We start from the raw sequence: 20,878 nt of genomic DNA, 5'->3' as shown, positions 1-20,878 counted from the left end.
AGTCAATATTCTGCGTAGTTTGGACAAATCATTAGTTAAAGAAAGATAACCTAACATTTATTTGTAAATTTAAAATAGTATGGATTACAGCCCTTGGACTATAAAAAACGTAAAATTGATTTTTATAAAAAAATTTATAATAGTATTTAATAGGCCCTATAAATTAAACCAAGTTTAAAAATCAGCAGATGGGCAACATCAGTCACACACCACCAGTCACACAGACATGAGCAGAACAACTAAAAAAATAAACATGTAGAACAAGCCTTCACTTGGGTGACAAAAAATTTATTTTAAAAAAATCCATTTTCATGGAATGTTTGTATTTGAACCCTATTTGACTAACCCATGTTTGCAAGTTGGGTGTTCAACATTTGTAAACATTTTTGGCATTGTTTTTTTTTTCTCATAAAATCTCCACAATTATCTCTCACAGTAAACATCAAGAGTACGCACTAGAACAAAAAAAAAAACTGGAACCAACACAACAGCAATAAACACCACCAATAATACTGGGAGTTCTAGCAACAACATGGAAATTGTGTCATAGCACAAATATGTACAAGAAATATTGGTCCACTTTCTGTTCACCAAACCATACAGCTCCATTACCACAAAGTTTAAACTACACGCACAAAAATTGTCTGAATGAAACAGGCCACTATACAGTGGCTAAATGAGATTCCTGGCTTTTTTATTTTAAAAAATGTAAAATAATAATTTAAAAATGCTTTGCAACAAAGATATAATAATATACCTGAGGTGTTTAAAATATTGCAACATTAAAAAAACTTTTTAGGATTATTGTCATGTGTGAGGGCATAGTTAAACAATTGCCAGCTGATTTATTTGCTGTCTGGGGAGGAGGGCTGGTGCTTGGTCTCATGAGAATCTCTGTCACTGCCAGGACCTGTGGGCAGATTGGGCAGGTTTTAATGGTACATTCAGTTCTCTAATACACCTCTATACTCAATTTAATTTTGTTTCCTGCTAGTTATGTGTGAATGGTGCCCCAGTCCCGCTAGTTATGTGTGAATGGTGCCCCAGTCCTGCTAGTTATGTGTGAATGGTGCCCCAGTCCTGCTAGTTATGTGTGAATGGTGCCCCTGTCCTGCTAGTTATGTGTGAATGATGCCCCAGTCCTGCTAGTTATGTGTGAATGGTGCCCCAGTCCTGCTAGTTATGTGTGAATGGTGCCCCTGTCCTGTCCCGCTAGTTATGTGTGAATGGTGCCCCAGTCCTGCTAGTTATGTGTGAATGATGCCCCAGTCCTGCTAGTGAATTAGACTTACCAGCAAACTGACTGTAAGGTTCATAAAGTGCATGACTTTCTTGCTGGTTTCCAAACTGTCCCATTGTTGGCTGACCATACTGACCCATGGGTGGTGCAGACAGGAGGGGGTAGGGATGGGGGTGGCTCATGTAGGGAGGGAAGTGAGGCATGGGATTACCCCCATACTGCTGAGGTGGGACATCCCCAGGGTTGGGGTGGGCAGGTAGGCATGGATGTATAGCTGGTCCATGTGTGGGGGTGGGGGGGTCTTGGCTTGTGAACTGGGGCAGGCTGGGGACCTGTTGTGAGAGGGGGTGGGGGTGGTCCTGGCTAGCTGCTAGCTGACCAGCATGGCTGTCAGGTGTGGGGGCATCAGCTGCTGAGTGGGGTGATGGGCTGGGTGTGGAGGAGGGGGCAGAGGTTTGAATTGTTTTCACTTCTGCCGTAGAGGAGGAGGGTACAGAACAGGGCATGGAATTAGGGGTAGGGGAGCTGGGATGTGGGGTGGGGGAGTTTTGAGATACTTGAGTGGCTTGAACCTGGTGGAAGTTAAAATTTAATGTAGTTGCATTAAAAAATATCCTACACGTTTTATTGTCCATATAATTTTTTTAATAAAGCAGCTACTCTGAAGAAGCTCCCCCCTCCCCTGTGCTTGTCTGGCCGGCAGAAGACGCAAAGCGCAATGACCTTAATAGATGCGCCATTGGCTTAAATTAAATATTATTGATAGTCTCAAGTTAACAATATTATTCTTTAAAGCTGCGCAATGGGATCAATTTTCCTTTTTAACCTTATTCTTCTGACAAAACTAGCAGTACCATGTGTTCGAGCAGTTACACTTCAGGCGGGTCATCATGGGATGAGGTTTATAGTATAGTTATAGTATATCTAGTAGAGAGTTCTAGTCTATAAGTTAAGTATAAAAAAAAAAAATCTATTTGAATAGCCAATTTAAATCTACTATTTAAGTATTTAATGAGTTAATCCCTGTCTCATCAAGACAACACAGAGGCCTAAACACCAAACATTTAGATAATAAGAAACAACAGGTCATTGTAACGTTATGTGCATCTTCCGGCTAGAGTCTGCCAAATGTTAAAGGTAGGTAAACTAACCTGAGGTCCTTGTGGTGGCATGGGGGAGCCATGCATGACGTAGTTCTGGCTGACCTCCGGCTGAGTGTGGGACCCCAGGATGCTGGCTATGGAATGTGGTCCCTCAGGGTGGTGCTGCCTGGTGTCCACCAGCTGCTGACTGGCCACCTGTCTGGCTCTGTACTCCGCTGCACGCATCTGCTCCATGTGGAACTGTTGCCTCTCCTGCAGCAGTAGCTGGCGCTGGAGCTCCAGCTAAGACATGAACCAAGTTACAAGTGGGAAGACAACATACAGTACACCTGTCCCACCCAACACAGGACACACCCACCTGTCCTATCCAGTACAGAACACACCTGTCCTACCCAACACAGGACACACCTGTCCTACCCAACACAGGACACACCTGTCCTACCCAACACAGGACACACCCACCTGTCCCACCCAACACAGGACACACCCACCTGTCCCACCCAACACAGGACACACCTGTCCTACCCAACACAGGACACACCCACCTGTCCCACCCAACACAGGACACACCTGTCCTACCCAACACAGGACACACCCACCTGTCCCACCCAACACAGGACACACCTGTCCCACACACACCTGTCCTACCCAACACAGGACACACCTGTCCTACCCAACATAGGACCCTACCTACCCAGCAGATAAAAAAACAACTTACAGACTCCCTCTCCTTATCCATGATGGACTCTATCTCCTCAAAGTGTCTGAGCTTAATCTCCAGCTTCTTCATCTGAGTTTCCACCAAGAGGGCGACCAGACCTTTAATCTTCCTCTCCTCCACGGCAGCCAGGTGCTGGGGGAAAACATGTCAGTCAGTCACCAGATGATGCTTGTTGGTTCAGCTTCACAGTGCTACCTGTTACATAGTGCTAACTGTCCTGTCACAAAGTGCTACCTGTCAACTACTTGTCCTGTCACACAGTGCTACCTATTACATAGTGCTACCTGTCCTGTCACAAAGTGCAACCTGTCAACTACATGTCCTGTCACACAGTGCTACCTGTTACATAGTGCTACCTGTCCTGTCACACAGTGCTACCTGTCTTGTCACACAGTGCTACCTGTTACATAGTGCTACCTGTCCTGTCACAAAGTGCTACCTGTCAACTACTTGTCCTGTCACACAGTGCTACCTATTACATAGTGCTACCTGTCCTGTCACACAGTGCTACCTGTCTTGTCACACAGTGCTACCTGTTACACAGTGCTACCTGTCCTGTCACACAGTGCTACCTGACCTGTCACACAGTGCTACCTGTTACACAGTGCTACCTGTCCTGTCACACAGTGCTACCTGACCTGTCACACAGTGCTACCTGTCCTGTCACACAGTGCTACCTGACCTGTCCTTTCACACAGTGCTACTTGTCCTGTCACACAGTGCTACCTGACCTGTCCTTTCACACAGTGCTACCCATCCTGTCACACAGTGCTACCTGTCCTGTCAAACAGTGCTACCTGTCCTGCCACACAGTGCTACTTGTCCTGTCACACAGTGCTACTTGTCCTGTCACACAGTGCTACCTGTCCTGTCACACAGTGCTACCTGTCAACTACCTGTCCTGTCACACAGTGTTACCTGTCCTGTCACACAGTGCTACCTGTCAACTACCTCTCCTGTCACACAGTGCTACCTGTCAACTACCTCTCCTGTCACACAGTGCTACCTGTCCTGTCACACAGTGCTACCTGTCCTGTCACACAGTGCTACCTGTCCTCTGCCCAGTGCTACCTGACCTGTCACACAGTGCTACCTGTCAACTACCTCTCCTGTCACACAGTGCTACCTGTCCTGTCACACAGTGCTACCTGTCATCTACCTGTCCTGACACACAGTGCTACCTGTCCTGTCACACAGTGCTACCTGTCCTGTCACACAGTGCTACCTGACCTGTCCTTTCACACAGTGCTACCCATCCTGTCACACAGTGCTACCTGTCCTGTCACACAGTGCTACCTGTCCTGCCACACAGTGCTACTTGTCCTGTCACACAGTGCTACCTGACCTGTCCTGTCACACAGTGCTACCTGACCTGTCCTGTCACACAGTGCTACCCATCCTGTCACACAGTGCTACCTGTCCTGTCACACAGTGCTACCTGTCCTGTCACACAGTGCTACCTGTCCTGTCACACAGTGCTACCTGTCAACTACCTGTCCTGTCACACAGTGCTACCTGTCAACTACCTGTCCTGTCACACAGTGCTACTTGTCCTGTCACACAGTGCTACCTGTCCTGTCACACAGTGCTACCTGTCAACTACCTGTCCTGTCAAACAGTGTTACCTGTCCTGTCACACAGTGCTACCTGTCAACTACCTGTCCTGTCACACAGTGCTACCTGTCAACTACCTGTCCTGTCACACAGTGCTACTTGTCCTGTCACACAGTGCTACCTGTACTGCCACACAGTGCTACCTGTTTACTACCTGTCCTGCCACACAGTGCTACCTGTCAACTACCTGTCCTGTCACACAGTGCTACTTGTCCTGTCACACAGTGCTACCTGTCCTGCCACACAGTGCTACCTGTCCTGCCACACAGTGCTACCTGTCAACTACCTGTCCTGCCACACAGTGCTACCTGTCAACTACCTGTCCTGTCACACAGTGCTACCTGTCCTGCCACACAGTGCTACCTGTCAACTACCTGTCCTGTCACACAGTGCTACCTGTCCTGCCACACAGTGCTACCTGTCAACTACCTGTCCTGTCACACAGTGCTACCTGTCCTGCCACACAGTGCTACCTGTCAACTACCTGTCCTGCCACACAGTGCTACCTGTCAACTACTTGTCCTGTCACACAGTGCTACCTGTCCTGCCACACAGTGCTACCTGTCCTGTCACACAGTGCTACCTGTCCTGCCACACAGTGCTACCTGTCCTGTCACACAGTGCTACCTGTCCTGCCACACAGTGCTACCTGTCCTGTCACACATTGCTACCTGTCCTGTCACACACAGTGCTACCTGTCCTGTCACAGTGCTACCTGTCACTGACCTTGGCCTTGACAGCAGCTGAAGCTAGAGCTGCAGCAGCTGCTGTGGAGACAACAGAATCTTCTGATCCAAAGCTCTTATCTTCTGGCTGTGTCTTGTCCTCTTTTGGCTCTTCAACAACCTCTACCTCGTTATCCTGCATCAGTTCAGGGAGAAAATTAATTGTTTAGATTAGAAGGATTAACTCCATTAGGACTGATGGATCAGATAGTAGATTAACTCCATTAGGACTGATGGGTCAGATAGTAGATTAACTCCATTAGGACTGATGGGTCAGATAGTAGATTAACTCCATTAGGACAGATGGGTCAGATATTAGATTAACTCCATTAGGACAGATGGGTCAGATAGTAGATTAACTCCATTAGGACTGATGGGTCAGATAGTAGATTAACTCCATTAGGACAGATGGGTCAGATAGTAGATTAACTCCATTAGGACTGATGGGTCAGATATTAGATTAACTCCATTAGGACTGATGGGTCAGATAGTAGATTAACCCCACCAGGGGTAATACCTGAGGGACTATTTAAGCAGACATGAACTAACCTGGGTCTTCTTTTCTTCTTTCTTAGAATCTTTTTTCTTGTCTTTCTTCTTATCTTTCCCTTTCTTTTCATCCTTTTTGGTTTGAGTACCATCAGTTTCCATGGATTCCTCCTGGTAATGCAACAGGTGAATAGATCGTTAGCCAGGTGTCTCATTAGTACGGGATTAATAATGTCATGCAATTTTATGTAGATTGTTACAATAAGTCACAAATATAGCAAGTAATGTATCACAAACATGACAGTCCCATCCCACCAAGAAAACTTACTTTATCTTCTTCATTTTTCTCATCTTTGTCATCATCCTGTTCATCGGTCTCATCACACACAACTTCTGAAGGGAGATAAAACATTTCCAACTTCAGTACAGAAAATAAAAATATAATAATACAAATATAATTCATATTACATTAACATTATTAAATCAATTTTTTTTAGAATGTTTAAATAACACTTAACATGAAAGACTTGAAAATGAAAAAGACAGTCAACAAACCAACTAACCTGTGATGCCACAGTCAACAAACCAACTAACCTGTGATGCCACAGTCAACAAACCAACTAACCTGTGATGCCACAGTCAACAAACCAACTAACCTGTGCCTGTCAACAAACCAACTAACCTGTGCCTATCAACAAACCAACTAACCTGTGCCTGTCAACAAACCAACTAACCTGTCATGCCACAGTCAACAAACCAACTAACCTGCGATGCCACAGTCAACAAACCAACTAACCTGTGATGCCACAGTCAACAAACCAACTAACCTGTGATGTCACAGTCAACAAACCAACTAACCTGTGATGCCACAGTCAACAAACCAACTAACCTGTGATGCCACAGTCAACAAACCAACTAACCTGTGATGCCACAGTCAACAAACCAACTAACCTGTGATGTCACAGTCAACAAACCAACTAACCTGTGATGCCACAGTCAACAAACCAACTAACCTGTGATGCCACAGTCAACAAACCAACTAACCTGTGCCTGTCAACAAACCAACTAACCTGTGCCTGTCAACAAACCAACTAACCTGTGCCTGCGATGCCACTTTTCTCCAGCCCAAAAGTTGGTTCAACGACCTTTCCATCTTTGCTGGCACTGACAACAGTTTTGGTATGAGCGTCCACAATAGAAGGTGGGATCTCATCTTTTATTTTAGAGAATTCCTCTGGAGAAAGTTTACAGAAGCCACTTAAGAATTAGATGTTTTTCATTCAATTTGTTGTATTTAAATACAAACTAGCCTGTCATATAATTTCTCAGTAGAACTTTTACATAAGATATGTATTTCCTAACTTAAACTTAAGTGTTGAAGAATTTAATGAGCTAGCATAAAACCTTGTAACTAATTTTCTATTGATGAAATAATCAATTTTATTTTACTACTAATGAAAAAAGATTCTATAATAAAAGATTGAAATTAAAATGATTCATCAAGCAAATGGAATTAAAAGGTAAAATATTATTGGACCCCAAGTATGTAGTTATGATCTTAAGAGTTAATAAAACACTTATTTTATCAGTTATGGGTTATGCAAATGATCAACATATCTTTAAAATAATAATTCAGCTTAATACCCGGAAAGTCAATTTTAGCAAATGAGTTTATCCATAAATAGAACCTGACAGAGAAAAGAAAGAGAACAAACCTAAGGCTGCCTTAGCTGCTGCACTAGCTACTCTAGGGTCAACAACTGATGCCAGGAATGCCACCGTGGACATGATAGGGTTGCCACTTTTTGAGAATGGGATCGGCTGATACACCAGGGGACCTGCAAAACAATCACGGTCAGATAGACATTTAATTTTTTAAATCTTTTAAAGGTAGCCATTTTTCAAAAATTTACTTTACAACATTAGAATTTAAAAAAAAAAAAAAATCAAAACACTATAAGCACAAGATGGTATATTTCTAAAAAAGCTGTACCTGCGTTATCGTTGATGTCAAGGTATGGATCCTCTATTGGCAACCTGAGGAAGTGTAGGATACACTCGTCCTGCGTCCTGCTGCCCACATGCTCACACACCTTGTTCCAGTCATCTTTGTACAGCTCTAGAGCCTCCAGCATCAGGAGGGTCTCTTGGTCAGACCATTCACGGCTTCGCATGGAAGAATTCTTATCCTGTCCAACATTGTTATAGGGAGATGAAACACAACAAATGTTAGAAGATTGTGGGGGCTGTGTTGGGGTCTGTCAAAGCACTAGGAAAAAAAGATGCTAAAACAATATCAGTCTAAGCCTACACTTACCTTGACTGGCTTCTTGCAATAGATGTCTGTCTTTAACCCCAATGAACCCAGTTCTCGCTTCTCATCTTCCTCTGGCTTTTTCTCTGGAAATTCACAGATTTCTTGGGCAGCAGAGGGCTAAAAATATAATTGGAAAATGTTAGTGTATTAATATTAGTTGTAAGGAGATTAAAAAAATATTTTAGGAAAATATAGGATTGATTTTTTTGTAACACCCTTGAAAACGTATTAAGATTTTGACTAAAATAGATGTATAAATGTTGTAGCCTTTGATATAAATGTCTTCGGGGATAAGAATACGGACCTGGTTAAGTCGTGGTGGGTTGACTGGTGCAATGCCTGATGGTGTGTCTGCCAAGATGTGGAAATGTGAGGTGGAGGGTGGGCCCATAACTGTTGGGTGACTCTCAGAGTCCACCTGGTAGTTGAGGAGGCCCCACTGTTCCAAAAATGCATGAACACTAAGGGAAAAAATAACATCAGGGTTTATTATTGAACATAATGGTACACACATGAGTACATCTGTACATGGCTTCATGCTATGCTGACTTATTGCACACAACGGTACACAGATGAGTACATCAGTAAGTGGCTCCATGCTATTGTGACTTACCGCAAGAGACAGCACACATCTCCAGCCAGATTCCTCCTTACAGCTGTAGATGTCAAATATTCTGTTGGGTTCAATCTGTATGTGTCTATCATAAAGTTACGATAGGCAACATATCTGAAAGGTTCAAATAATTTAATTGAATCAGATGAATTAGAAGTTCAGGTACATTCAAATGACAACTATCCAGAGATTATTGAAATAAATGATACAGATTTAAAAATATAAAAAAGAAGAAAACAAACATTTCAGGTGTCTTTGATTTGTTCTTGCCATTGAAAAACTCTGGCATTGCTCTCCTCTCAATGGCATGGATAGAATTATAGTCAAACCAAGCCGTGTAGCTGGGCACTATGATGTGATGTGTTTGTTCTGTCAACGTATCATCCCCTGCCTCCACTACGTATGTCTTCTCCTCCTCATCTTTTACCGGGGTCGACTCAACATCTTCTTGTCTGTCTTTGTCAGCCTGTTCATACACACACAGAATTAACCGTGAAAATAAGGACTGTTTAAACATACAAACTTACTAGGAAAATAAACAATGAATGTCTTGATCACAAACAAACTACAACTCAGGATGGGAGCAGAACCTTGTACAGATGTCATGGCACTACAACTTAAATCTGGCACAGCAAACTAGACTGACCTTCTCACTCTGTTGCTCATCTAAATCCATCATGGTCCCTCCCTTTAGTGGGGTGAACTCATCTTTACCATTCTTTGTTGAACAACCTGTGGGACAAAACATTCAAGCATGTCGAATTTTATTTGATTAAAACTAGCGAGGCTTATTAAAAATCAGCCAAAGTAGTGAGTAGAGTAGACAGCACATTTAAATTATTTTTTTAAATTACGTGTAAATACCTTGCTTAGGATTGTGGACCTCTGGGATGCTAATCTCTGACTGAATATCATCCATATCTTTTGTGCTGTCTTCATCATCTTCTTCCCATTTTTTCTTCTTGCTGGCTACAATAGCTGCAGTCCTTGAACTGAAAACAAGAATATTTTTCATGCTTGAAATGTAGCTTTAGTATCATATCACCATAACACTACATACCAGTATTGCTATAGAATCACCACGAAACTACAGATCTCTATAGCTATATATTCACAATGAACAACATACCTTTTTCTCTTGGACTTTTCTGGAGGAGGGGAGGGTGACCTTCTAGTTTTAGAGGCTTTGACTTTACTTCCACTGCCCTTTTTAGGACGAGGAGTTTTCTCAGCATCATTTGGCTCACGATTCTGAAAGATTGAGTTAATGGTTATGGAAATTTTCCCCCCTCCAGTATCATCATTATCATGTCAATTTAGTTGCACAACTTTGCAGACATCTTTCAAAAATAAGCATTTCTTTCAATAAATTTAGATGAGCTTATTAAAATAAAATTTCAATCAAACAACAAAACTAAAATTTAACTCTGCTTCTACTACCAACTTTTCAAACTAGATCTAACTAATAACTAAACTAAATCTAGACTTAGGCCTACATTTAACTACATTACAATCTAATATCAAGATTTTTAAGACTCAGATTTGCTATTTGTTAAACTAACTACCCTTGTATATTGCTCAGTGTGTGTTGCTGCACTACGAATGTTATTATTATAATATTAGTTCTAGATTCTAGTCTTCTTTGACTTTACACTACTAACACTAGGACTACTATACTACTATGACAGACACTCGGTTTTTGTGATTAACTACTGTTTATTTCAAACTCAAACTAACTTACTAGATCTAACTATTAACTAAGTTACTAGGCCTAACTAAACTAAAAAAAAAACCTTTGGGTAGGCCCTAGCCCTAGTACTAGATCTAGGAGTAGTAGTTAGGTACTTAACTAAAAAATTATAAATGCTAGTCAATATTACCAAATGCATCTAAGTTTTTAATTAGCAAGATCGGTAATCACAACGTAGCGTTATTCAATCAAATTGTCTAGCTAGAGGCTCTATCGTACAGATCGACACAAGTTTTCTTTCTTATGAGAGTAACTATTAATAGATATGTTGAAGAGGAGGGGAGAGAATATGGTGCAAAAATGTACTTGTTGGATATTCGTTACTGCTGAATTGATTACTCCATACATAAATTAAATGTACATTTATTATAACATGAAACAAAATATTAAAGCAAACAATTACCTTTTTGCTACTTTTAGGTTGCGAATTACTGACAGAACTGAAATGGCCTGCATTTTCTTGAGGATGAGACTCAAAATATTTACCATCATGAGTTCCTTCTTTCTTTTTTTGGAGCGCCATTTTGACTACAATGCGGCGGTCGCTCCTATTGCCAAAAGGAAACATTAAAATAAAATCACTGTTATTACCTTTTTTTTTCGGGCAGTCTTGTTATCCCATTTTAAAAATCTTTGCATTAAAAAATATAATGATTTTTAATCTCTTGATTCCGTCGTATACTTTAAAAACTATAGGTTTATAAAATAAACAGATTTGTTGATAAACCTATTACTGAGTATTATAGGTCTACTTGTTTTATGAATAGGCTTACCGAAAGAGATAGGCCTACACATTGTTCGAGATATGTACAGTATTGTACAGGGTCTTAATAGCGAATATTTGATTAAAATAAATAGATGCTTTCTAATTAACGCAGCTTTATTTGAAAATAACGTTTTATAACCTGACTAAAACTATAAGCCTAGCTTACTTATATACTACTTGAGGGTGTGGTTGGGTGGTAGATGGCTCGACGCCCCCCCCCCCCACACACACACGTTAGGGAAAATTTGAGGCGACAGGCCATAGTTTTCAAGGGCATAGTGGTCAAGAAACATGAACTCTACTTTTTTATTTGCATAGAAAGTGTTAAATGCACAAAATTACGTCTCGCTGCACGCTCTTTGCATTATCAGGAACTAATTCGTTATCTAGCTTATTATTTCAGGGCGCAACTTGTATCATCTTTTTAACAAGTTATCTAGGCCCTACTTATCCTACTGCTCCTTTTGGCGTTGTACTAATGGGGGTGGTAGTGAGAAGGGTCGATCAGGGTTTGTCTGTTAATGGCGGCAAACACCCAAAATTTGAGTTGTGTTTATCATGACGCTGAGCGACGTGTGACTAGAAATTCTGCTAGTTTTTGTTTCATTGTCAACATTTTAGTAGTCTGGTGTAAATGGGACATTATAAACATCGCGAGATTCTTTCATTAGCTAAACATCAGCATTGTGTTATAACGGTAGGATGGTGCCTTCTGATTTGTTTACAGCTTTGACGTCATAAGTGATGCTATCAATCCAAGTGGTCAGGAACACGATCTTCACGTTCAGTTAAATGTGTTTTTGTTTATTTCCTACCACATTGTCACAAAACGTCATCAACACCAACAAAAGTGAAGTACAGAACTTAGTTGAGATCCTAATAAATACACCCTAGGAAACGTTCAGTCTCCATCTAAAATTAACTGAGTTGTTTCCCTTCAACCTTGGGCTTCATGGTGAAAAGAATCAGGAGCTTAAGGATATCCTCAGTAGAATGGAAGGACCAGGAGTGTGGATGACTGTGACATTATACATATATCTCAACATATATATACCAATAACAATAAAAAGAAAACAAACACATTTTTTTTCTTCTTCTCACAAAGAAAAGTTTATAAATAAATGTAATAATCAAATATGTGTTAGTAAGAACCATATCAATTGCTCATAAAACACCATACAACACCAATTGAGTGAATAAAAATATATTTTTAAATCAAACAGAACATGAAACATTGTATCAATACTTGACCTGATGAACACACCATTGGAAGATACTAAAAAGATCTAATACAAACAGAATAATAATTATTCATTTAATATTCTTATATGGAACTATTAAATCATTTTCTCTTCAGCTGTAACATACAGTCTCAGTCACTGATCAGTCTTGAGGTTTTTCAAAGCATTGTTGTTTCATGAACTGTTCTCAGAACTGAATCACAATTGATTGGATTTCATTAAATTGGAAAATTTAAACTACACACCTTTTCCATTTTTTTAAATATATAATGGTCAATTGCATTCAACATACACACACTCATTTTAGTTGCACTCAAAATACATAAATGTATTTTTTTAATTGGACATGAAAGTAGTCTGTAAATGTTTAGTTAAACTTGTGAGTTACTGATAGTATTTGTTAACAAAATGTGTAGTCTGCAACAAAAAATTGTGTGCTTGATAAGAAATGAGAATGGCAACCAAAATGTTAGAATAATGTTCCCGTCTTAATGCAAGATACCAACAAGTGTTTTGTAAATATGAAATTACTAACACGATCGCGAAAGGTTACCTTTGTTTAATACTTTTGAACAGCGGTTTCCAAACTTTTTGTCACTGCGTCCCCCTACAAAAACCAAAAAATCATGGAACCTCCATACTCCACATTATTCTACTAAATGTCTGATTTCTACCCATGTTATTTTAGCTTTTACTACAGAATTTTAAAAAAATACAGATTGTAAATTTCTGTAAAACCTGTTGTGTCTTTTCTAGTCTGCACTTACCCCGAGTTTGGAATCGGCTGTTTTAGAAATTTACTAAGAAAAAATGTCTGAATTAAAAATACATTGTAGTGAGATATATATATATATTTCAACACTGAAAATTTGATCATGGTATAAATGCAACAAACAACAAAACCATTAGCTTCTAAGTGTAAGGCTTCCAATGACATTGTTTGTAGTTCTAGTTCTATCGAAACATCTGTAAAATGCAAAACAAAAAGTCCTCAAAATGTGATGAAAAATGCTCGCCTGCGAGATTATCTTTGTGATAGTTGAGCACATAATAAGCAATGGTAAATTGAATACAAAACTAAGGAATGGAGTAGCTCCTCCAAACACTTCTCTGACATGGTAGACAGTGTTTTTAGATCAAATAAATCAGTAAGGGACTTGTCCCACAAAATAATTTTATTGATTTTTACATTTTCTGGTATTTAGAGAAACCAAAGCAAATTTTATAACTAATTCTAAATGTTAACTTGAATGAATGAGCATGATCAACTCAGTGGCTTCACTATTGGTGCAGGGCTGAAACCATTTTTATTTTTTGCTATCTTGAAAATGTAGCTTGACAAAATAATTTAAAAAAAAAAAAAAATGTTGTACTTAAGAAAAAAAAAGCGTCTTATTTTTATTGAAAGTGTGAGTGGATTCATGACACTTCAGTTGTGATGCTAATCACTTAGTGAAGCCACTGAGTTAAAATAAATCTTTGATTGTTCAGGCACATAAGAACAGCACAATTAGCCTAAAAACCAGTTGAGCCACCAGAAAATGCAACTGTGTCAATATCATACATGTGCAATGCAGGTTACCATGTGGTATCACATCTATTCAGTTCTTAAATATTTCATTTAACACATAGTAGAAGTAAAAAAACAACATTAAAAACTTTGAAATATAAATAAATTATTGTTCATGTTACAAAATGGTTATGGCAGACTAAACAATTTTTTGAAAAATTCAAATTTTTAAACCATAAATTAAATACTAATTTTAAAAATTTGGAATTGTTTATAATTTTAAAAAATGGCAGCGCACATGCTTAAAGTCATGATATATTAAAAAAAAAACAACTAGTTTTTGTTGATTAATAAGAAGTGAGAAAAAAAATTACATCCAATCTGTAACTACTGACACTGACAGAAAGCAATGGACTAACAAGAGCTTTTCAAAAATAAAGGCACATGAAATGGTTCATCTAAATATCCTAACACTGGCAGACATAATGTGTCAAACATGCACAATTAAAGTTATAAAATAGCATAAATTGATGAAGAAATATATTTGTATGGATTATTATGGCTTAAAAAATAAAAAACTCCTATTGTATTGCAATGTTTACAACGTAAAAAAAAACTGTTCTAACAAATGGAAAATAAATCTTTTTCAAAATTTTAACATTTACAGCATAAGATGAAGAAAAACCTGATCAGCTTACAACTGGAAGTGATTTGTTGAACACATTAAGATGAAACTCATCAATGAAAGTATTTTTTTTTTAGATACAAACATCTTACACATGACATTTATTCTGTATCAACTAAGTGGGCAGTGCCAGACACTGATATCAAATCTACATACAGAGCTCTTGTGTATCAACCATCCTGTCAAATGGAGTGGATATTGCAAGTGTTTGCTGTTGAGTACCCTTGAGTTTATTACTTCTAAAGGATTACCTACTCCTACAGCCCTAGAGAACGGATGTGGCTTCAAGTTATTATAGAAAAAGTTGGCTGACGAAGAATCCAACCCTGAAAACAAAATTACTATAAAACTCTATTTGTTACTATTGAACCCGTACTTTGCCATGAGATGTACTCTACCAATATAAAATCGAAAGATAAACATAACCCTAGTGCTCTGTGTGACAAAAAATAAGAATGTTCCCTAGTGAATGGTTTCCTTTCTCATGACACATTTTAGGTATTTAGCGAAACCATCTGAGAAATGGGAGTAAGAAAGATGAATTTAATGTTTAAAAAACAGCATGGTATTCTTAAAAAAGGTGATTCTTAAAGAGAGAAAAATAGTCTTGCATATAATTTAGCTTGACTTATGCTACTCATATTCAAGAAATGGCACATGACCTAAGCATTTCCCTGTACTGGATGTTGTCTCATTTTAACTGCATTGTTTTCTTGTGTATATATATATTCAGGTTGTCTCTAAGTTTAAACATTTATTTAGAGCTATCTTACACATATTAACAGCTAAAACAAAAAATATAACAAATTAAAAGACACAATACAAAAACTAATCAACCAAACTTGGCCAAACACATTGTCAAAAAATATAATTTTCTTCAATTTTTTTTTCATTGTCCTAATGTTAGAAATGACATCCATACCCAGGAATCCTAAAAAATGATCACAAAATAAATTTCTAAACTGAATCTGGGCAACCAGTCCCATGCAAAAATGCAGAAAAAAATAGGCTCACAAATAAGGCAACATCTATCTTCAGCACCTGGCCAGTGCAAGATGAAAATCACATGACAAGTCACTAGCTAAAAGTACTGGGCTCTTTCCTGCTTGCCATTGAAATATTCCTTATCAACTATGTGAATGGAATTTTGTGGCTTCAAACATCTAACCAATAAGGTGTGTTCACACACCATTTTTGTCTGGATACAAAAATCAAATGAGCTCGCACAGTTTACATCAATACACTAATTAGTACCTTTTGATTGAGTACTTCTCTCGTCTGTTAACATATCAAGACAAAGCTTAACTTAAAATGATAGAAAAGCCTGGGAAAACAAATTTTCTCATGCATATCCCAAACTCTGAGCCTGACCACTGTGATGAGCATTTCTCAAAACATGTTTCTTTCATTTCCATTTCAAACTTCACATTTGAAAGTTTTGAAATGACTTGATCAAGTTTAATTGTTTTCTTTAAAAATGAGTAAAAAATAATAATAAAAAGGCCAATACCAAAGCCAAAACTATTGATCAACAATATTGATATATTTGTTTGTAATTGACAAAAATACTTAAAGATTCACAATGTAATACAGACTGTAATAAATAGTCTTAAAGCCATTTGTATTAGTTTACCCTGATGGAGTTAACACATTCTGAATACACCAAAGAGCTAAATATAGCTATTAGAAATACATTTTGTATATTTAATTAACTAAACCATTTTTATTTTGACATTTTTAACTGGACATTTTTAGAATAAAATTTAAAAAGAAGTTGCATCAAGCTGAGCAATATACAACAACTTACAGCTAACACTAAGTTGGTGAATAAAATAGGATAATTTTAACAATAGAGTGTGCTGCTGTCTGTTTATTGAAGAAAAATCCCTAACCTACAGTTAAGAAATTTGAAAAGTCTGTGCTACTCTCTGTTTATTGAAGAAAAAAATCCCTAACCTACAGTTAAGAAATTTGAAAAGTCTTTGCTACTGTCTGTTTATTGAAGAAAAAATCCCTAACCTACAGTTAAGAAATTTGAAAAGTCTTTGCTACCGTCTGCTTATTGAAGAAAAAACACTAACCTACGGGTGGAAAAATTTGAACCTGAAGATCTAGTGTACTGACAGTTTGTTCATGAAGAATCTTTTCAGCGCAATTGAAACAAGCATGCAGGAGGTGACAAGCATAAGGTATGAAACATCAGACAACAGGATTGTTGTGGTCAAAGGTTAGATTAGAAGGTGTTAGTGTCGTCAAAATTGTAGGAATGTCTTTAAGTGTAACATAACAGGGTTTGAAAAGGTGGGAGTCGTACAGGGCTATCATTGAATGGGACCTCAGAGGGTCACTCTACTACTGATGCAGTCTAAGTGCTTGTTGATGGGGTCAGGTTGACTTCTTATTTAGGGGTCAGTATTCTATGGATGTAGTCTGACATGGGGTCGCTATTATGTCCAAGCTGGGACCAGGGTTCGCAGCTGATGGGGTCAGGTTGTATGTTAACAAATCAGGTTGTATGTTAACAAAGCAGGCTGTATGTTAACAACAAAAAAAAAGCTGAGATGTAAAGGGTTAAATGCTGTCTACTGGAACACCTCTATACATTGGAAAAATTTGGTCAGAAGAACACGACTTTGTTTTATTAAGGCACTCATGCACAAAGTTAACGGTAGCAAGCTAGGGTAGCCTGTTCTGGGGTAGCAAGGGAGGGTAGCCTGTTCTGGGGTAGCCTAATGTTAGGGTAGACTATGCTGGGGTAGCTAAATATTAGGGTAGCCTTACACTGGGTTGCCTTCAGCTGAGTTAGTCGTCATTTGTATTTCTAATGTAAAACTAGTCCGTTGGTGCTAAGTATTGTCTGTGCTTTAAATGTTAGGAATAAACTAAGATTTTCTATTGTTTTAATCCACTGACAGTATCTGCGCTATAACTGAGGTAATACATGCAATGTCATCTAGATGTATACACTTAATGACATCTAGATGTATACATGCAATGACATCTGGATGTGCTTGTCCTTTTTTTATTTTTACACTTTTGGCCATATAGAAAACATAAAAATGCCCACAATAGCAAACATATTGAAACGTAAATTATTCTTCAATAGATTTGTAAAAAAATATCGAGTAACATGTATAGTATTTGCAATAAATTTGAAATATAATAATTTAATAATGAACCTTAAATATGGAAGTAAACTTCTCTGATAAGTAAATTAGTCTAATTAAAAAAAAACCATAATATTTTCAATTAAATAATAACAAAACTTCTCTATGGTAAGTACTTTAAGGTTTTAAAATATAAACAGCTAGCATTTAATTTATAGTAATTTAATGAGCTTAAAGCTGACATTATAAGCTTTGATTATTCATATAAATGATCTATAATTTGTGACCCTCCAAGACAATTAGAGAACACATCAAGCTGAGCCTGAGTTTTTCAATCAGCCACAAATTTGCATTTTCAAAGTCTATATAACAAAATCTGCATTTTCAAAGCCTATATAACAAAACCTGCATTCTCAAAGCCTATATAACAAAACCTGCATTTTCAAAGCCTATGTAACACAAATAACTATTATTATTATTTTGAAAGAAAATTTAAATACTTTGCTGATAACTTTTTAACATTGCCATCACAAACGTGTGCACATTTATGAATGAATAATTAAAAAAAAAAGTTCCCAAAATGACCCCCTCGCACTTTCTCCAACCAAAACTAGCAGGAGATGCAGCAAGCAACTGATTTTGCCGCGGAGGATCACATTTAGTTGAACTATACGACATGTTAGGAAGACAGACAACAAGCCCTTTAGAATATCACCCAGGTTTTGACAAGTTTTGACAAGTCTCAATAGCAATTGCAACTAAGAAAATTGCTAGACTCTGCCCTACTACAGATAGGAAAATGGCTAATATTAAAGGGGGTTAGACCACCTGAAACATTTCTGGAAAGACTAAACTAATAACATTTTGTCGTGGCATATTGGCTTAGTTTGACTCAGTCCATTGATGGGACAGCTGTACTTTTATTGTCACATTAGCCAATTATTACTATGTTAGCCTATCTTAGGCGGGGTATCTTTATTTACTCATGTTTTTAAACATTAACAAAATACAAATTCTAAAAATATATTTTCTCTGACTGCCCCAATCTTATTTGATTGAGACAGTTAAAGCTCAAATTGATTAAAGCAACTTTTGTTCTTCATATTGTAATCAACTGTAATATGTTAATGTTTCCCAGAAGTGATTCCATCCTTCCCTATATTCCACTACTGCTAAGGGGTGAACAGGATCAGTGGTGTAAAATAATGACAATATCTAGATTCTAATTCATCTTTAAACAAACACACGTATACATATAAATATTTGAATAAAATATAACATTTATCACTGGGAGGTTAACAACATAATTAAAACTTTGATTACAAGGGCAATAACTACTACTGTGTACACACACTGGGGGGAGGTAAAAACTTCTAAATCTAGAGGAGGGTGGGACATCTAAACTTAAAAACAAAGAGGATTAGTGAAGAAAAAATGTTACTGGGTACTGAACCTTTTGTTTTTAAAAGGTGATAGCAACAGATTGGTGGAAGGGTAAGGTAAATGTCTGCATGACTTCCTGGCTAAGAGATCACATGACATCCAGGTTAGAGATCACATGACTTCCAGGCTAGAGATCACATGACTGTAGATGACAAATCACAACCTTTGAGATGGGAGCAGCTGTCCAATGCTTTTATTCTACTGTGTTCTTGGCTTTAAGTTTTATTTAATTAAGGCTCTAATTAAAAATAAATTATTCTAACAATAAACACCAGCAATAATTTAAATATAATACAATAACAGATTGTATAGACATTCAAGTAAAAAGTTTTAACAAAAAAAAAACAACCTATTATTTTTTTTACAAAAATAACTCACCTGACATATTTACATTTCAATTATAAAATAGTTCAAATTTAAAAAATTAAATATACAGTTCAATTATATTATTGATGACATGGATAGAAATGGAATATAAAAGGGAAGTTAAAGACTAGATGGTTGATGGGATATCTACTGTTTGATTTTCTTGGCAGACGTGAGCTCAGTGTGTAGGGGTGGATGTTGCTGCTTGCTTGATGAAAGTAAAATGGTATCGCTGCTTGACAAAATTTTTTGTAAGAAATCCATTTAACATTCTGGCTTTGTTGATTGGTGTAGACAAATTAATGACAACATTGGAAGAATCCGTGCAAATAAATAATAAAATTTGATACTAGAATTAAAACACAGTGAAGTGTAGACGTGTCTCATGGTTTGAACAGGTGGGTAGCTTCCCCTTTCAAGTTGTCTCCCTTGACTGAGGTGCTGTAGGACCTGGAATAAAGAACAGGTTTCACCCCCTTAGGTATGTGACAGTGGTCTCAGGTGGTGTGTGTTGTGACAGTGGTCTCAGGTGGTGTGTGTTGTGACAGTGGTCTCAGGTGGTGTGTGTTGTGACAGTGGTCTCAGGTGGTATGTGTTGTGACAGTGGTCTCAGGTGGTATGTGTTGTGACAGTGGTCTCAGGTGGTATGTGTTGTGACAGTGGTCTCAGGTGGTATCTGTTTGTGTGTGTGGGGGGGGGGGGGGGGGTGAGGTTAGTACAACAACAAACTGACTTTGTGAAAGATGATTGATGAAGATTTGTACCATGTCAACAAGCACACACACAGTATGTCGAGCTCCATAACATTAATTCAACTAATCTTTACCAAAAGGTAACGAGGGTAAGAGAAGTAATTGATCCAGTCCCAGTCGGTCTGGCTAATGTGCAAAAGTTTGAGCCATTAATGAGTGTATGCAAATGGGTGTTGCTCTCTATCTTGTTGACAGTGGTCTAATAACGGAAAGGTGTCACGTAGTGCACAAGTAACTCAGGGTAGTCCAATATAAAGTTAACAACCTTTCCAATCATACGGTCAAACAGTGTGCGGCTGTACTACACTGGGCTGCACATAGTTATATATTTTGTTGAGGAACACTCTCTATTTATTGCTGCAGTGCGAGACAACTAACCTAGCTATATAATTAGTAATAAACAAGATACCATGTGAGACTTACTATTTTTTACTTA

The 20,878-nt window shown here is 38.0% G+C and overlaps 1 protein-coding gene across 3 annotated transcripts; it reads right to left on the bottom strand.

Annotated features, from left to right (window-relative positions):
• Window positions 1–272: 272 nt before the first annotated feature.
• LOC131927711 (SWI/SNF complex subunit SMARCC2) lies at window positions 273–11,117 on the bottom strand. Of its 3 annotated transcripts, none has more exons than XM_059283482.1 (18): window positions 10,976–11,117; window positions 9,952–10,073; window positions 9,687–9,814; window positions 9,469–9,554; window positions 9,065–9,288; window positions 8,823–8,936; window positions 8,514–8,670; window positions 8,210–8,326; window positions 7,886–8,081; window positions 7,608–7,730; window positions 6,989–7,126; window positions 6,221–6,285; window positions 5,953–6,063; window positions 5,405–5,539; window positions 3,062–3,196; window positions 2,392–2,625; window positions 1,293–1,812; window positions 273–910 (listed from the first exon to the last, which is right to left on the bottom strand). In XM_059283482.1, the coding sequence occupies exons 1-18, from the start codon at window positions 11,093–11,095 to the stop codon at window positions 846–848; spliced, it is 2,790 nt and encodes a 929-aa protein (XP_059139465.1). In that variant the 5' UTR covers window positions 11,096–11,117; the 3' UTR covers window positions 273–845. The 3 variants fall into 3 exon arrangements, with proteins under 3 accessions (XP_059139465.1, XP_059139466.1, XP_059139467.1); XM_059283483.1 differs by having other exon boundaries at window positions 5,953–6,060; XM_059283484.1 differs by lacking the exon at window positions 10,976–11,117 and adding an exon at window positions 10,703–10,824.
• Between the last annotated feature and the right edge of the window lie 9,761 nt (window positions 11,118–20,878).

Source organism: Physella acuta, unplaced genomic scaffold (assembly GCF_028476545.2).
Source record: "Physella acuta isolate Inbredline_101_S28 unplaced genomic scaffold, ASM2847654v3 ptg001433l, whole genome shotgun sequence".
NCBI classification, from domain to species: domain Eukaryota; kingdom Metazoa; phylum Mollusca; class Gastropoda; family Physidae; genus Physella; species Physella acuta.
Note: the sequence above shows the minus strand (reverse complement) of the source record. Positions and strands in the feature narration are given on the sequence as shown.

Bases quoted from the DNA above. Each gene is read 5' to 3' on its own strand.
- LOC131927711 (XM_059283482.1), bottom strand. From the start codon at position 11,095: ATGGCGCTCCAAAAAAAGAAAGAAGGAACTCATGATGGTAAATATTTT. The intron at 10,074-10,975 runs GTAATTGTTTGC...TCAATCTTTCAG, and splicing joins AACCTAAAAGTAGCAAAAAG to AATCGTGAGCCAAATGATGC. The intron at 8,327-8,513 runs GTCCGTATTCTT...TTATATTTTTAG, and splicing joins ACCCACCACGACTTAACCAG to CCCTCTGCTGCCCAAGAAAT.